Raw genomic sequence first — 15674 nt, forward strand, 5'->3', positions numbered from 1 at the left:
CTTTCTCTACTAAGAACTCTTTTTTTAAATGTGGTTTGTCATTGTAGCACTTTTTACAACGAGACTATACTTGAACAGTTCCAGACTGTACATACTGTATGAAGCTTATCCTCTGAAGGGGGGTTTCTTATTTCTATGTGGAATTTCCTATTTTGCAGTGTCCTGTAAATAAAGATTAAATTCCACCCTGAAAAAAAAAAAGACTAATCAATAAAACAATAAATAAAAAAGGTAGCTGGCCTGGCATGGTAGTTCATGCCTCTAATCCTCCTAGAGACGTCACTCTAGAAGGCTGATACAGGAGGATCACAAGTTCCAAACCAGTCTGGCAGTCTGGGCATTTCAAGACTTTCTCTCAAAATGAAAAGTAGAAGAAGAAAAAAGGACTTTTTTCTAAAGCAGTTTAAGGTGTGCGCCATGACTGAGGGTGGATTTTGGTTTCATCTCCAGCTTCCCGGTTGGCTGGGTGATGTGGGTGGAGTTGGGGGACCTGTCTCTATGGTAACTAAATGGAGATGAGATCACCCTCTGCGCTGCAGATCACAGTCTCACAGTCCAGGGTCAGGCATATCCTCAGGGAATAGCAAGGGCCCTGCTGCCCCTGCCTGTGGCCTGCTGCCCTCCCCAGTATTTCCATTGTCCACACAAAGCAATACCCCTGCTTTTCTACCTGGTGCTGGGTCAGCAATGGGGTGCAAGCTGCCCCTCTGACCTCTCCGATCCTGGGCTCCCGTGGGGCCATCAGGAGGTCATCGCACCCTACAGACCACAGCCCCAGCTTGCGACACTGCAGTGTGGGGCAGCATAGTCCCGGGCATCTTACCTGGAACCCTCTTCCGCCTGGTCTCCCATCCGTCCATCCATTTCCCAAACTCAGTGTACTCGTGTTCTTTAAAGGTCGGGCTCTCGCTCTGCAAAGATGGACACAGGATGATCAAAGTACAGAGAGGACGTGTAAGTGTTTCAAAAATTTTACAGTAAAAGTCACATTGCTGGGCTGGGCGTGGTGGCGCACTCCTGTGATCCCAGCACTCGGGAGGCTGAGGCAGGAAGGCTGAAAGCAGTCTGGGCTGCACGGTGAGATCCAGTCTCAAAAAATACACATGGCCATGATGCACAGTGTGTGGCTCTCAGGCCCCACACACAGGCAGGTCTGAGCCACGCTGCCACCTAGGTCTGTCTACACCAGTGTTCCCAGGGCACAGTGGCAGGGGGCAATACCTTTATGAGGTTTTCAGCAGGAGCAAAAAAGTCATCTGTTGCAAATAAAACCTAGATGAAGAAAAACAGAAGCAAAGATGAAATAACCACATATTTGAAACCACTGTATTTCAGACCAGTGAGATAGCTCAGCAGACTAAGTGCCTGCTTAGGCAAGCATAGGGAGCAGGGCTCGATCCCTGCTCCCATATGCTGTGCTGGCCCTGCCCTTAGGGAGCACTGAGCCAGCAATAGAGTCTGGGCTTTGTGGCACACCTGTAATCCCAGAGCTGGAGAGGCTGAAAACAGGAGGATCACTATGAGTCAGAGCTGCATAGTGAGACCCTGTACCAAATACACAAAGTGAAGATGATAGATAGATAGATAGATAGATAGATAGATAGATAGATAGATAGATAGATAGATGTATATTTCAGTGCCTAGTGACACATGGCAGACTATGGTGAGATAGGATTGTGGCACTGCCGGGGGAAGAAGCACGGTGCGCATCCGAGCCACACAGTTTGCAGAGACTTACACCTCCCTGCTCCCCTCTCTTCTTCCTGCCCTTTTCTCTCTGCCCCATGAGGGGGCAGCATATCTGAGAAGCTCATATCTGAAGAGCAACCAGTCCAACTTCCTCCCTAGTGTGGTGGTGATGGTGATACAAGGACTTGAACCCAGGACCTTGGCATTGAGCTTCATCCCCACCTTTTTTCCTTCTGGTATTTTGAGACAGGCTCTTGCTATATGTTTTGCACTGGCCTTGAACTCATTATAGTGCCTAGGCTGGCCTCAAATAAGAGGAGATCTTCCTGCCTCAGCTTTCTGAGTGTTCGGGTTACAGGTGTGTGCCAGCCACACCCAGCTGGGTTTGAACTCTTGGTCCTCCTACCTCAGCCTGCTTAGTGGTCAACTTTCTCCTTTTCAAGAACCAAAGGCCTTGGAGTCTATGGTTCTCCCACAAACAAAGCAATGAAAAAGAGAAAGAAAAACTGAAAGAAAAAAAAAAAAGAAAGAAGGAAGGAAAGTAGGAAGGGGGAGGGGAACGAAGGGTCCCACAGGTCACACCAGGACATGCTTCCCCGAAGGTGGCTGTCCTAGAAGGGTGTCCACCAGCACAGCATGGTAACAGGCGAGGCTGGGGTCATAACCAAGTATCAGCTGGACGCCAATTGCCCAACCACCCAACAGCCCCAGAGCCAGAGGACCACAGACAGCAGCCTCGAGAGGCAGAGTCCAGGACTCCGAGGGTGGACATGGCTTTCAGGGCCCCAGTGGCCTTGGCTGTCCCCTGTCCCCCTGAACTACTTCAGCTTGGAGGTGGGCTGTGAGACCCGGGGGTAGCACAAGTCTTCCCTCTGCACCCTGCAGAGGTTTCTGTTCCTGGCAGCCCCGTCCTCTGCCCCTGGAGTCCATCCAGCTCCATAGTAATTTGCACCACTCTCCTTGCACCCTCCCTGTAACCAACCTTCTTACAGGAGGCAGTGGGGCACACCTGTCATCCCAGCACTCTGGAAGGCTGAGGCAGGAGGATCCAAATTTCCATATCAGCCCCGGCAAATTAGTGACTTAGTGAGACCCTTAATTAAATAAACGAAATAAAATCAAATACAGCTGGGGGTGAATTTCAGTGCAAAAGTCCTGGGTTCAATACCCTGGACTGTCAAAAGAAAAGAAAAAAAAAAAAAAGTCAAGGCAAAGCTGCCCTTGCTGGGGGTTGTCTCCCCAAAAGAGAAAACCTTTCGGGGGAGAGCAGGGAGAATGAGCTTTCTCAGCATGCATTGCTCCAGCCCAGTTCGAGCCGACCCACTTTGTGGGTGCCCTGCCATAGGAATGGGGACCCCCGCTTGCCTTCCCTCCGACGGCCTCGCACGCCATGTCCACCAGCTGGGTGAAGTCCACGAAGCGGGTGAGCTTACCCTCCTGCGGGGTGTCTGCCATGCTCGCTGGAAGGCAGAGGCAGGAGGAGTCAGACCCGTCCACACCCTGGCGGGACCCCAGCATAGGCCCTGCTGCCCTCCGCGGACCTGGACTAAAGGAATGGGGATGGGAGGCATCCACTCAATGCATGGACCCCTAGCTGGGCTCTGTCTACGCGTTCTGCCCCACAGCCAGGCTTTGGGTTCTGATCAGAAAGGGGGACATGACTCCCCCTCAGTCACACTGAAGCGGCTCCTCCGCACATGCAATGGGCACACACTGCTAAGCAGCTGTGAGAGGCCCTGGGTACGTCTGGGTCCCAGCTGAGAAGGCGCCACCTACAGGAGCCAAAGAGGTTTCTCCTTGCAAGATTCCAACCCTGCCCCGTGGGCTGGGGTGCCGCTCTGAGGCGCTGTGTTTGCCAGGCATGCAAAGGTCCTGGGTTCATCCCAACTTCAGTTCTTGTAAGCCCGTCACAGGGGCTTTTGAGGAACCCAGTCCAGTTTCCCAGCAACCCTGGTTTGCGGCTGAGGAAGCCGAGGCTTGGAGAAGCAGAGCCTGACCCAAGGGCCTGGGCCAGGTTAGAGGATGCGGGCTGGCCTGACCCTGCACTCTCGCCCTCTGCCTGGTCTTGCATTCCTCTTTTTTCTGTCTATCACGTGAAATGGAGAAAACCACTTAAAAAAACTAAGGTCTTACTAGGGAATATTCTTAGGCTGTGGTGGCCCACACCTGCAATCTAGGGGAGGCTGAGGCAGGATAGCAAGTCATTATTCTTACAAAAGAAGAATTAGAGCCAAAGGGCCTGAGACACCAAGTCTGCCTCAGTAATGGGATTAATCAAGGACACATTTTTTCCCATGAAGCCTCTGCTCCAGGTTTACGGGAAGGCCGAGAATCTGCCCTCAGGAATGGGGATGGGAGGCATCCACTCAAGCTCAATTTAAACCCGAGCTCATCCGTCTAAGCTGTGGGTGTTGGGCCTTCTACCCTCATAGCAGAAGTGAGTTCAGATGCAGTCTTCACAGAGCTCACCCTCACCCAGGAGTGTGAAGCCCAGCGTTCAAAATTGGATGTTTTGCTCCGCACAAGCTAGTCGGGGTCCCGTGGTGCACGGCACCAGCCCAGAAAGAATTTATAGGGGACAGGAGTCAGTACGGAACTTCCGGACCTGCTGGCCCCTGTGATGTCACAAGAGCTGCAGAGCCCGAGCTGGAGCAGCCCTTGTCCTCCTCGGCTCTCTGCCAACCTCGACAGCCAGACCTGCTACTCCCAGGAGTATCACCCAGCTGGTGCCAGGCCCTTGACAACCCCGAGAAAGCCACTGCCTGCCTACCCAGGCCTGAACTCCAGCGTCCCACCTGCCAGTACCCTGAGCCAAGGCTGCATCTCTGGGACAGGTACAGTGGCACACACTTGTAATCCCTGCACTCAGAAGGCTGAGGTAGAGCGATCACAAATTTGAGTGCAGCCCAGGCAACTCAGCCACTTAGCAAGACCCAGCTCAAAAAATAGTAAAGGGCTTGAGAAAGTGGCTCCATGCGAAGGCCTTGGGTTTAATCCCCAGAATGAAACAGCAAAAACAACAGCACGAATTTCCAGGACCCTGTTGGCACTGGATCAGGCTTCAGGAATAAGATTCTCGGAGTCCCACCAACCAATAAGGTAGCTGCTAGCTATTCAAAATTAAAATTCACTTAATTAAAATCAAGTGGAATTAAAAATTTAGATCCTTTGTCCCAGGAGCTGCTAACATGCAGAAAAGCTCTGTGGGAGACAGAGCGGAGAAGGGGAGGTGGAGAGAGGACACCCTCAGAACCAGGCCAGCCCCTCCTGTGGCCCCACAAGGGCTCCTTCTCTAGGCTCTTCCTGAGGGACCCTAGCAACTTCCTGTGCCAGGGATGGAGCACTCAGGACGGAAGATACTACCACCCCATGGTCACAGCCACCCTGTCCAGGAGGTAAAGGGGTAGTCCATGGAAATGAGCAGTGGGGGTGTCCTTTCCCAAAGGCAGCCTACCCATGATAACTCCCTCCCCACAACACTGAGTGGCCTCACAGGATCAGCCTCCACAGTGTGCCCTGAACTACACGTCTCTGGGCTCCTGGGCAAGCTGGGGTCAGCACCAAGGGTCAGCACCAAGGATCTGCCCACCAGATCCACCTTTCCAGAGCTCCACATTCCATGCCTGAGTGACAGGCAGCTTTCTGTTATGGGTGCAAATCGAGGTGGTAACAAGGAGGGAGCAGGAAAGATGTAAGACTGAGTCTATCAACTTGAGTAAGATACTCAACTAAGTTGCCTCAGGAATTCCATGCCTTAGGGTGTGGGAGGCCCACCCCGGATGGTTTGTAGCTTGGGCAGTGTAAAGGGGAAATGAGGAAGGACAAATCTACTTCTGGTTCCCAGTGTAGACTCTTCAACCTTCCATCACAGACCTGCTGGCCTCCTGATAGGGCCCACGTGGGACATTGCAGTGAGCTCCAGACCTCTGATTGGATCCTTTGGTCTCCAGCATGCACATGCCCTCAGCGCTCTTCCACATCCCACTTGTAGTTGACCATCATCAGCTGATCTTGTAAATTCTTGTATATGTGTGTATCTTGTGTTGTATCTGTTTCTCAAATAGGCACTGATACAAAAGGCCTATCTTAGAGGAGCAGGTTACATGTTCCTCTTAAGTCTCTTGGATGGTGGCATCTTCAAAGCACAGCAGAGCACAGCCATTCTTCTGGTGATGTCCATTTGATTGGCATGGGAGGGACCTGGAGGATTAGTGGAACTCACTTCCAGGGGTGTCTAGGTGGGTCCTAGAAGGTGACTTGCAGGTTTCCATCTGCTGCCCCTTCGGCTCTGGCTACTCCCCTGCTCCTCTGCTTCCCAACCACCATGAATGGAGAAGGTTTGCTCTTCTTCCATGATGCTTCTCCCTTGGAGCAGCCAACCATGGACTAAATGCCCTGAAATCATGAGCCAAATAATCATCTTCTGCTTTCAGTTATGTCTCAGCAAGGGAAAGCTGACTGGCACGTCCTCCTAGCTGGGATGTAAAACAGAGGGAGACAGAAAGAGAGAAAACCCAGTCCCCTTGAAGAACACTCCCCTGACCCAAGACCTCCCACCCCCTTTCTGTTTTCACCACCTCCCCATAGCACCTCCCTCAGGAACCAGCCTCAAACAAAGCACCCCTTGGCAAGTCTCAGGACCCTACCCACCTACAGCAACTGCTACCCACCTCAGACAGCACCGGTGCATGCCCCAAGCAAGGGGCAGGCAGACTCCAGGGACTGTGACTCTCGCCTTGCCGAGCCAGGGTCTCGTGGAATCCCTTCAGACTGTGGGCACCACTTCCTGCACCCAGGCTTCAGTAGTCTGCGACTCTCTCCCTCACCCTCTCTCTCTGGCTCTGGCTTTTCAGAACTGCCTGTGGGGACCTGCACCCCAGCAAGGACCATGACCTGGAGCATGTGAGAAAGTAGACTCCCCAGGGGGCTCTGGGGGACACTCATCATCGCTACTGCACCCAGAAGGGGTCCCAGGCCACACAGTCAGAAGCCAGGCTCAGACACCAAGGGTGGTGCAGGCTGCATTAAACCACCACCCCCAGGTGTGTGCTGACCCCACTTTGGGACCCTGGTGCTACCTCTTGAATATGCCCAGCTGCATCCTGGCCTCAGGAGACAGCTCCAGAGAAGGCCCCTGCACGGGCTCCCTGGAGCCTTGCATCTGCTCCATTGGAGACTCATGTGCCTCAATCTACAGTTACTGTTTAGAGCCCCTGGGTTCAAGGGTGATTAGTTATGCAACAAAAGCTAACAGGAGACTACTGGGGACCCTGCCATCCTCAGGAAGCACAGTTTCCTTCTGCCATAGAAATCAAGAAATGCATGTTTGCCCTGCTCCTAAATGCATGCAATGCTACTGTGGAGTGTTATGCAGGTTGCTATCATTTTTTAGATTTGTTCAGTGTGCAACTTGTGCACTCCACGTGGTCCCCTGGTCCCCAGGCTCTGAGTGGGAAGCTAAATGATTGCAGTCTGACCGGCTTCCATGGCAACAGTAGCAGTAACCTAGCAACAGCATCTGCAGCCAGGAGGAACGGGGCAGGCCCATCTGCAGCCCGATGGTGGGCTTTGTTCTGTCGGGCCTTTGCTGTGTGTTCCCAGAGTGCTTTCTGCAGATTCCTTTTGTGCGTCCCCTTGCCAGGCTCCTACCTTCCTGCTCACAGGCAAGGCGCACCTGGCTCTGCCTGGCTCAGGGCCCTGAATGGAGCGGGGTGTGTGCAGCTGAGCAGCTTCATGCCCATCGGGGGGGACGGGAGCAGGGAGGGGCGCACTTTCAAACGCCGTGGCCTGGCACATGGGCAGATGGGACAGCAGCATCAAGCCACCCCTCAGGGAGGACCGTGAGGCTGGAGAAGACTGAGGAAGACAACGGGATCCAGAGAGAACCCCAACCTCCTCCCCATCTACCCCACCCTGAGGGTCCTCCTTCCCCAGCTCCCCAGCTGCTCTTTGTTTTTTCTGAGCCTCTCCCTGCCTCTGCTTCTTACACACTTATGGACCCTCGCGCGCGCACACATGCACACGCGCGCGCACACACACCATCCACCTCTCGTCCTGAGCACCAGCCTCAAGGCCAGCCTCCGCACGCCTGCCGCGTCGCTGCCCTCGTGCTCCACTAGGTGGCAGTGCGTCCCCACAGAGCTGCACTCCTCCGAGTCCAGCCCTCAGGCTTTCTGCCAGGGCATCCTGCGGTCACACAGCCAGCCATCCCCGAGCTGCGAGCCACGTGGGAACAGATTCAGGGCAGTGCTTGGCTCTACTCTCAGGTGCTTGGATCCTACCAGAGTCGGGTCAGAGCCATTATCATCGTGTAGGGGACGCCAGCGGGGCGCAAAGGAAGGCTGAGCGTCTTCCGTGTTGGGTCTCGGCCCCCTCCCGCCCACTGAGAGCTGAGCAAGCCTGCGCCTCAGGCCCTCCAGGCAGAGTGGGTGAAGGCGGGCGAGCAGACCTGTCCTTGTGACCCAGGGTGGCTCGCCACACACACTTCACCAGCAAGATGAGCCACAACAAAGGCCCACAGGGTGTCCTGGGAGAGCTTGGGGAGCTGTCACAGACCCTTGGGGTCTGTACTGCCTGTGTTTGTGTGCGCTGTCTCTGGAAATGAGGGGAGGGAAGTCTTTACTAGGAATCTTGAGTGGAAACTAAGAAGTGTGGGTGACTGGACAGGCACCCCGGGTCCCCACCCCATGTCAGCTGCACCTGGAGCATCGGGACAGAGCCAGGCTGATGGGGGGTCACTCCGGTCAGGGTGTAGGAGGCCGTGCTTGGACCTTGCCTTTGTTCCTCTTCTGGCCCTTTCCTTGCTGCCTTTTGGACAGACCCCCATGCCAGAGAGTGGAATGCACCCGGGTTCACAGACAGTGGGTGAGAAATCAAGACAAAGAAGATGTCGTGCCCTGAAAACCACAGTGAATCCAGGCCTGGTAGCGCATACCTGTAAGCTCAGGAGGCTGAGGCAGGAGGATCACCCGCTGTCCAAGGTCAGCCTGAGCTACATAGCAAGCCCCTGTCTCAGAAAACAAACATGGACCAGGGAGATAGCTCAGTGGTCTAAGTGCCTGTCTGGCAAGTGCAAAGACTCGAGTTCAATCCCTGGAACCACATGCCATGTTGCAGTGCTGGCCACCAAAACTGGGTAGTGGCACTCGCCTGTAGTCCCAGCTCTGGGGATGCTGACACGGGAGAATCACTATGAGCCCGAGCTGTGTGGTGAGACCCTGTACCAAAATAATAAAAAAAAAAAAGTGCCTGCCCTGCCCCCAGGGTGTGCTGAGACAGCCATTGAGACTCGGCATGGTGGCACACACCTGTAATCCAGTGCTTGGGAGGCTGAAAACAGGAGGGTCACTATGAGCCTGGTCTGTGTAATGCGACCCTGTAGACCATGTACTAAATACATAAAACAAACTAAAATTTAAAAAAAAAGAAAACACACATATAGGCACACATAGCAAGCAGCTTTGTTTTGACTGTAATGCCCTGAATCCAAGGGCCCAGCTAGACCCTGCACAAATGTATGACCCTCAAATGCCTTGAAGTAATAAAACATCTCAGCTTTGGGCCCCTGAGTTTGAGGTGTTTTGTTCCACAGCAATAGATAACTAATACATCTTTTAAGGCCATTAGGAGAACCAAATAACACCCTTCATTCCAGAGTAAAGTTTAGAGAATTTATTTTTATATTCTTGACATCTGAGTTTGAAGCAAAGCAAATTTGGTTCCATTTGCATAGTAGTGAAGAAAAGGAAGCTATTTTTCGGTATAATTTATAGGCACTCAGCTGTCTTCCATATGGAAATGAAGAGGTGACCCGCCCCAGTCGCCACTGTTCACACTGAGCTGCTGCAGTACCCACAGACGCAAATTCCTGGTTGGCCCTGGGCAACATACCCACGGAGAGGCAACCATGAGTAGCACTTTCCCTGCAGACCTCGCTACAATGCAGGAGATAAGCTCCACTTCTTCAGAAATAACCCCCAGTGAAGGCTGTTTCCCTTCTTAGGGTCACTGTGCTCTGGGGGGGTTGGGCAGAGCCTGGAACGTCTTCCCTGGGTGGGGGTGGTGGGACCCGGCGCCCCGGGCTCACACGCTCTCCTTGTCGAACTCGCACATGAAGTACATAGTGATGTGGCAGGCCACGTCGTTCCAGCCGCCGGAGGCCACCATCTCCACACAGTCCTCCTCGTCGTAGGCGTTATTGGGCTCCCCGCTGCGCCACTTGCTGAAGGTCTGCATCGGGGAGCGGTCGGAGTACATGAAGGCGCCCTCGCGCTCCAGGTCATTGATGCCGATGAAGACGCGTGCCAGGCCGGCCTGCGCCAGGTATGCGGCCATCAGCCCATTGGCCGCCTCGTCCTTGGGCATGCCCAGTGTGCCCCCACGGCCCTGGCAGGACAGCTGGGCATCTGCATACCGCTTCTCCTCCTTCACCAGCAGGTAGATCTTGCTGTCCGTCTCGCGCACGCCGGCAACAGCTGCGGGGGAGGGCAGGGCTGAAAGGCAGCGCTGGCATCTCTGTGATCACACTTACTTGCCACACTCGGGTCGCACACTCGCGGCAGGTGGGCGCTGCCCAGGGAGGTGGAGGCTCAGGGAGCGGAGGTGCGGGAGACAGCGCCCGGAGCCCCACCTACCGTTTTTGATGAACTTTAACTCCGTGGTCAGCTGGGTGACCTGGTTGTCCATCTCACCAATGGCCTTCCGGAGCTGGCTGCACTCACATGGGAGACCTGTGGGGATCCAGCATGACCCCAGACACCAGGCTCAGGAGAGGAAGCACTGCCTCCCCAGATGCATAAATCTACTTGAACCAAGCAGGCATTGGGGCTGGGGTGACAATTTCATGCTTATCCTTGGGGCACGGAGAGGCCGTGGATGGTCATCAGGGTCAGCAGGGGTGATAGGGAACACTGTGTTTATATATTAAGATTACAGTGAAAGAATCTCCCGTAAAAGCCTCCCCTCACTTTGAGCACACTCATCCCATCATCCTTGCCACTTTCTGCAGCAGCTCTGGAGTTTTCTTTCCTGAGGTTCTTTACTAGGTGTGATCACAAATACAGTGAAACCAAGAAAGAACAGCAGTGACTGCTACTGCTGAGCACCATCCAACCGACAGGCAGGCTGGTAAAAACCCAACACTGTGTCCTTGTCCACCTTAGTCACTGGATCTGGCACTGTGCAACTCCTGGCTATTCCTCAAAGTTGCCATGACCATGAAAGGGAGATATTTTAAATCCATTTAGGACATCGAGGCAGCCAGGACAGCACAGCTAAAGATCCTCAGGAAACAGGACTCCAGAAGTGCTGCAGGAAGTGGCAAAGGTGGTGGAACAAGTGTGTGAAGTGGGGGGAGGATTGCAAGGGGGCCTGTGGCCCTGAGTCTTTCACCCTAATCAACTCTTTATTTATTCAGACGGTGTTCTTCATTGTCCCTTGCATGCTAAGTGCTGCTCAACTGCATTGGGAAGACAGTGGGGTGGGGGCAGGGAGGGCTGCAGAGAGGATGTGAGGGTCTCAGAGTGCCATTGGCAGAGCCCTAGGAGAGACTCAGGGGGCCGGCAGGGGACATTCTCCAGGGCATCTGGGGGAACAGAGGCACAGCCTGCTGGAGCATGTCCAGTCAGGAGGTCCCACCATGGGTGACAATTGGGACCTTCAGGAGCTGCGGAAGGACTCGGACATCTCAGCCAGATCAGGGTAGCACACAGATCACAGGGAGGCCAAGAGGGAGGGGCAGGGCTTTCAGACCCACTTGGCTTGGTTTTTAATTTTTAATTGCTTTTCATTTTAGTTTAGTGGGGCTGGGGAGATGGCTCAGTGGAATAAGTGCTTCGCTGGCAAGCACAAGGGCCTGAGTTCAATCCCCGGTTCCAAAAAAAAAAAGATAGGCATTTGAGTTTGGTTTCCTTGTATTCCAGTACAGTCCTGGGGACTGAGCCCAAGGACTCCCACTGGGCTATATCCCTGGCCTGTTTTTATTGACTCTTTAATATTTTTTTTTGGCACCAGAAACCAAACTCAGGACCTTGTGTTTGTCAGGCAGGGCCCTGGGCCACTGAGCTATCTCCCCAGCAGGGACTCGATGCTATGTCCTCAGCTTGCCCAGGCTGCTTGCGCTGGCATCCTCCACCCTCCACCTCCTGAGAACTGGGTTGGCAGACATATACCACCACTCCTGGCTTGATCAATTACATTTTTCAAACTACAATTCTAGAACATTTCAAATATTTCACAGGTCACATTTTTGACCCTGTCCACCATACCTGGTTCTCCAAGAGGGCCAGGGGGTCCTATGTCACCCACCTCACCTTTGTCACCTGAAAGAGAAAAGCAGAATACGAGTCACCAACCAGAGGTCATGCGTCCCCTGGGGGGATGCAAAGTGCCACAGTGGAGCAGTGTTTCTCTTGTGGCCCTGGTGCTGTGAACGTGGGCCACACCCCTGCCATGGCACCTCCAGTGTCACCTAAAGAGACCCTGCAGGCGGCAGCTCAGGAGCAGGTGGCCCCTGACCGAGACCCTACATCATGAAAAGCCTGGTAGAAGTTGGGATGGTGAGCCTGGACTCGGGCTTGCTGCTAGCCAGGCGGGGGCAGTCAGTGCTGAGAACCCCATGCTGTACCCCGGGCCCTCTGGACACCCCCCAATAGGGCACTGTAGCCTGGAAGGGGCCCAGACACAGGGGCCCAGCTCAATCTTCTCATGAATAGGACCAGCCACAACTTTTCTCTGCTTATAAAACTTGGAGATGAAGGAGGCTGTGGTGACACATGCCTCTGATCTCAGCACTCAGGAGGCTGAAGCAGAAGGATCTCAGCTAGTTTGAGGACAGCCTGGGTACCTAGTGAGTTCAAGGTCAGCCTGAATTAATGAGACCCTGTCTCAAAGAAGGAGGGGAAGGCGTGGAGGAAGGAGGGAGGAAAAGGAGGAGGTTGGGGGAGAATCACACTGTAAATACCTTTGGCACCGATTGGACCAATTTTGCCGTGGCGACCTACACTGCCTTTCTGTCCTTTGTCCCCCATGTCTCCTAAAGAAAATGAGATCAGGTTTGTTGTCGCACAGGTGACCTGACACACACCTGCTTTCACCATCGTGGCGTGTGATGGCTGACCCAGCACACTCCTCTTTATCACACACTGGAAGAAACTAAGCACGTCACTGTGCCTCCTCACTCCAGGTCCCCTACCCGACCACCCCTGTAGCCCTCACAGGCAGTGGGCACCGAGGGCCCTAGCGACCTCCCTGCCACCACGGTGGGAAGGAGAGGCTCTGCCCACACCACAGCAGTGATCCCGCCCACCAAACCAGGGGCCTGAGCACAGACACGGCTGGGGACACGTGCACAGGGTCCCTGGGACTAGGAACAGGCAGCTTCCCGCTCCAGCCTCGCACAGGTCTGGGTACTCCACGCGGAGACCGCACACTGGTGGCACATCAGTCTGTCTGCGAGGCCTGCAGCTGCAGGCGTGAGCCTAGGCAGCAGGGGGCGCTCGCTTCGCCGGCTTTGTCCTTAGGAAGAGGACCCAGGAGCAGGAGTCGGACCCAGGAGCGACGAAGGTTCAACCCCCTCTGCCCCTCACCCATCCCCCACCCCTCACCCCTAACTACCCCCTCTCTGGGGCGCAGCTTGTGCTGGGCGGGAGCTGCCCAGTCTCCACATGCCATTGAGGGGCCTCAGCCTCAGGTCCCCAGGAGCCCTCTGAAGGGCGACTCCCCAGGCCCCAGGGAAGGGCCAGCGAAGGGTGCACACTGAGCAGCTCTCTCCACTGGAACCCTTCAGCACAGACTCAGCCCTGGTGCCCTTCGCCCTAGCTGAGGTGGCTCACATTGCAGAGATATCCCAAGACATTAAACTTGCAGAAGTCTTTCTAGCCAGGCATGGTGGTGCACACCTGGAATCCCAGCGCTTGGGAGGCTGAGGCAGGAGGATCTCAGCTAGTTTGAGGCCAACCTAGTGAGTTCAAGGCTAGTCTGAACTACATTGTGAGACCCATCTCAAACAAACAAGCAAGTAATAAAAGTAATTATATCCTAAACAGATAGCTGTCCCTTACGTGAGCACCTGCTATGTACTATGTAACTCAGCTTCTCTATATGTGTGTTTCAGTTGCCACATGTGTCCTAATTGCTTTGCCCCACTGCTGTTACATGTATGAACAGGTCCCTTACACATATGTACCAGCTCCTTCGCATGTAATCTGACCTCAGCACATTCCCATGGGGATTCAGAATTAAACCACTTTGCTGATGTGGACAGGGAGCACCCTGTCCAAAGCCCCCACTGTCCATCCAAGCCACTGTCACAGCTGTGCCCACCTCACAGGATGCACACTCAGGAACCCGGGCACGGCAGCCTATTTCCATGGTTCAGGGTGGCCAGGAGCTGGGGCCCCGTCACCCTCAGTCTCTGTCCCCTCCACCACCACCCTTGCCTCCAGGAGCTGTAGATACCTTTCTCTCCTGTAGGGCCGACTCTTCCAGGCCGTCCTGGGGCTCCTTTGTCCCCCTTCTCTCCCACATCCCCTGCAGAAAGGAAATCATAGCTGTTTAGCACTGTTCTGGCCAGCACAGGACTGCAGGGTGCCTAAGGGACAGCACAGCCCATCCTGAGGTGCAGTTGCCGGGCACCCTGCCCCCCAGCTGCCGAAGGCACAAACACCCCTATCTCCTCGGCAGGGCTCCCCACGAGGCATGTGCCCTGCACGGCTCCTGCTGGGACCAGAGGCCACACTGGTCCTGCTCCAAAGCACACTCGCCAGGTACAAAATGGAAGTCTGAATGACTAGCAGAGATTCCCTGCAAAGTGGGCCGCAGTGGTGCGTGGAGGGGTGGGGCCACAGGAGGCAGGGTGGGGCAGAGCAGCTCCATCCCAGCCTCCCCTGCCCGGTCTAGTCCTTACCAAGATCATCTTCCTAAAACACAAATCAGACTGTTTCTCCCTTCTCAAAAGATATATAACGCCACCAATGGAGCCAGGGATGGTAGTGCAAGCTTGTAATTCTAGCACTAGTGAGGCTGAGGCAGGAAGGTCACTGGGAGTTTGAGGCGAGCCCGGGCTACCTGGTGAGCTCAGGGCCAGCCTAGACCACAGAGCAAGAAACTGTCTAGCAAAAAAGAAAAAAGGCTAAATTCAGTTATAGGTGACATCCACCATGCAGAGTCTTCCTGGATGACACCTTTCTTGAACCCAGGTCTCTGCTGTGCCGCTTGATACATCGGTGCACTCACCCAGGCTCTACCTTCTCAGCCAGACTAGCTGTTCTGACTGGAGCTTATACTGCTCACAGCCAGCTTCCTGCAGCCTGGCCTCCCTCCTGGGGCAGCCCAGCCCTCCACACATCTCCCCCTAGAGACCTGCACAGAAAGAGGGCGGCTGAGTGTGTGTGCATGTGCCTGCGCACACCTGCATGCGTGCATGCATGCGTATGTGTGTGTGTGTGTGTGCGCGCGCGTGCACGCAGACCTGTGAACCACATAAGAAGTCAACATTTTAGTGAATTTTAATTTGCTGTAATTTTCCACATCTGCTTTGATCTGTGAATGGCAATAATAGATTCCTCAACAAAATCTTCAAACATGGAAATCCAGCCCAATAGATGAGACAGTCAATGTTTTGCATTTTTAGTTTTGTTTGTTTGTTTGTTTGTTTGTTTGTTTGAGACAGTCTTGCTATGCAGTGCAGGCCAGCCCTGAACTCACTATGTAGCCCAGGCTGGCCCCAACCTCGCAGTGATCCTCCTGCCTCAGCTTCCACAGTGCTGCAATTACAGGCATGCACCACCATACCCAGCAGGACACTTAATTTACATTTAAGTGAACACTAAAACATAAAGCAAGTGCCAACAGAACTAGGACATTCTGACGTCACCCTGGGCTACAGCCTCAAGCTCCCTCCTGAGGAGCCCAAGGTCTACAGCTGGGGTGCCACTTTGTCCACATATATACATGGACCTGCGTCTCCTGATGGTTCTCGAACTTCT

General features: G+C 54.1%; 2 protein-coding genes across 3 annotated transcripts in view; both read right to left on the reverse strand.

Annotated features, from left to right (window-relative positions):
* Positions 1 to 4241, reverse strand: part of Allc (allantoicase) — a 14318-nt gene extending 10077 nt beyond the window's left edge. Inside the window, exons 1-4 of the mRNA XM_004648051.2 lie at positions 4159 to 4241; positions 3055 to 3149; positions 1222 to 1272; positions 824 to 911 (exon numbers count right to left, since the gene is read on the reverse strand). Coding sequence (XP_004648108.1) covers positions 824 to 911; positions 1222 to 1272; positions 3055 to 3144 — 229 coding nt within the window. The 5' untranslated portion in view covers positions 3145 to 3149; positions 4159 to 4241. The remainder of the gene's footprint in view (positions 1 to 823; positions 912 to 1221; positions 1273 to 3054; positions 3150 to 4158) is intronic.
* Positions 4242 to 9356: 5115 nt separating this feature from the next.
* The window catches only part of Colec11 (collectin subfamily member 11), an 11973-nt gene continuing 5655 nt past the window's right edge, over positions 9357 to 15674 (reverse strand). The window contains exons 3-7 of one of the 2 annotated variants that reach the window (XM_004648056.3): positions 14146 to 14217; positions 12650 to 12721; positions 11955 to 12008; positions 10323 to 10418; positions 9357 to 10163 (exon numbers count right to left, since the gene is read on the reverse strand). In XM_004648056.3, coding sequence (XP_004648113.1) covers positions 9772 to 10163; positions 10323 to 10418; positions 11955 to 12008; positions 12650 to 12721; positions 14146 to 14217 — 686 coding nt within the window. In that variant the 3' untranslated portion in view covers positions 9357 to 9771. Of the gene's footprint in view, positions 10182 to 10322; positions 10419 to 11954; positions 12009 to 12649; positions 12722 to 14145; positions 14218 to 15674 lie in introns of both variants that reach the window. The other variant, XM_004648052.2, reaches the window with a different exon arrangement.

The sequence above is a fragment of the Octodon degus genome, unplaced genomic scaffold, assembly GCF_000260255.1.
Source record: "Octodon degus isolate 3935 unplaced genomic scaffold, OctDeg1.0 scaffold00351, whole genome shotgun sequence".
Classification (NCBI taxonomy): Eukaryota; Metazoa; Chordata; class Mammalia; order Rodentia; family Octodontidae; genus Octodon; species Octodon degus.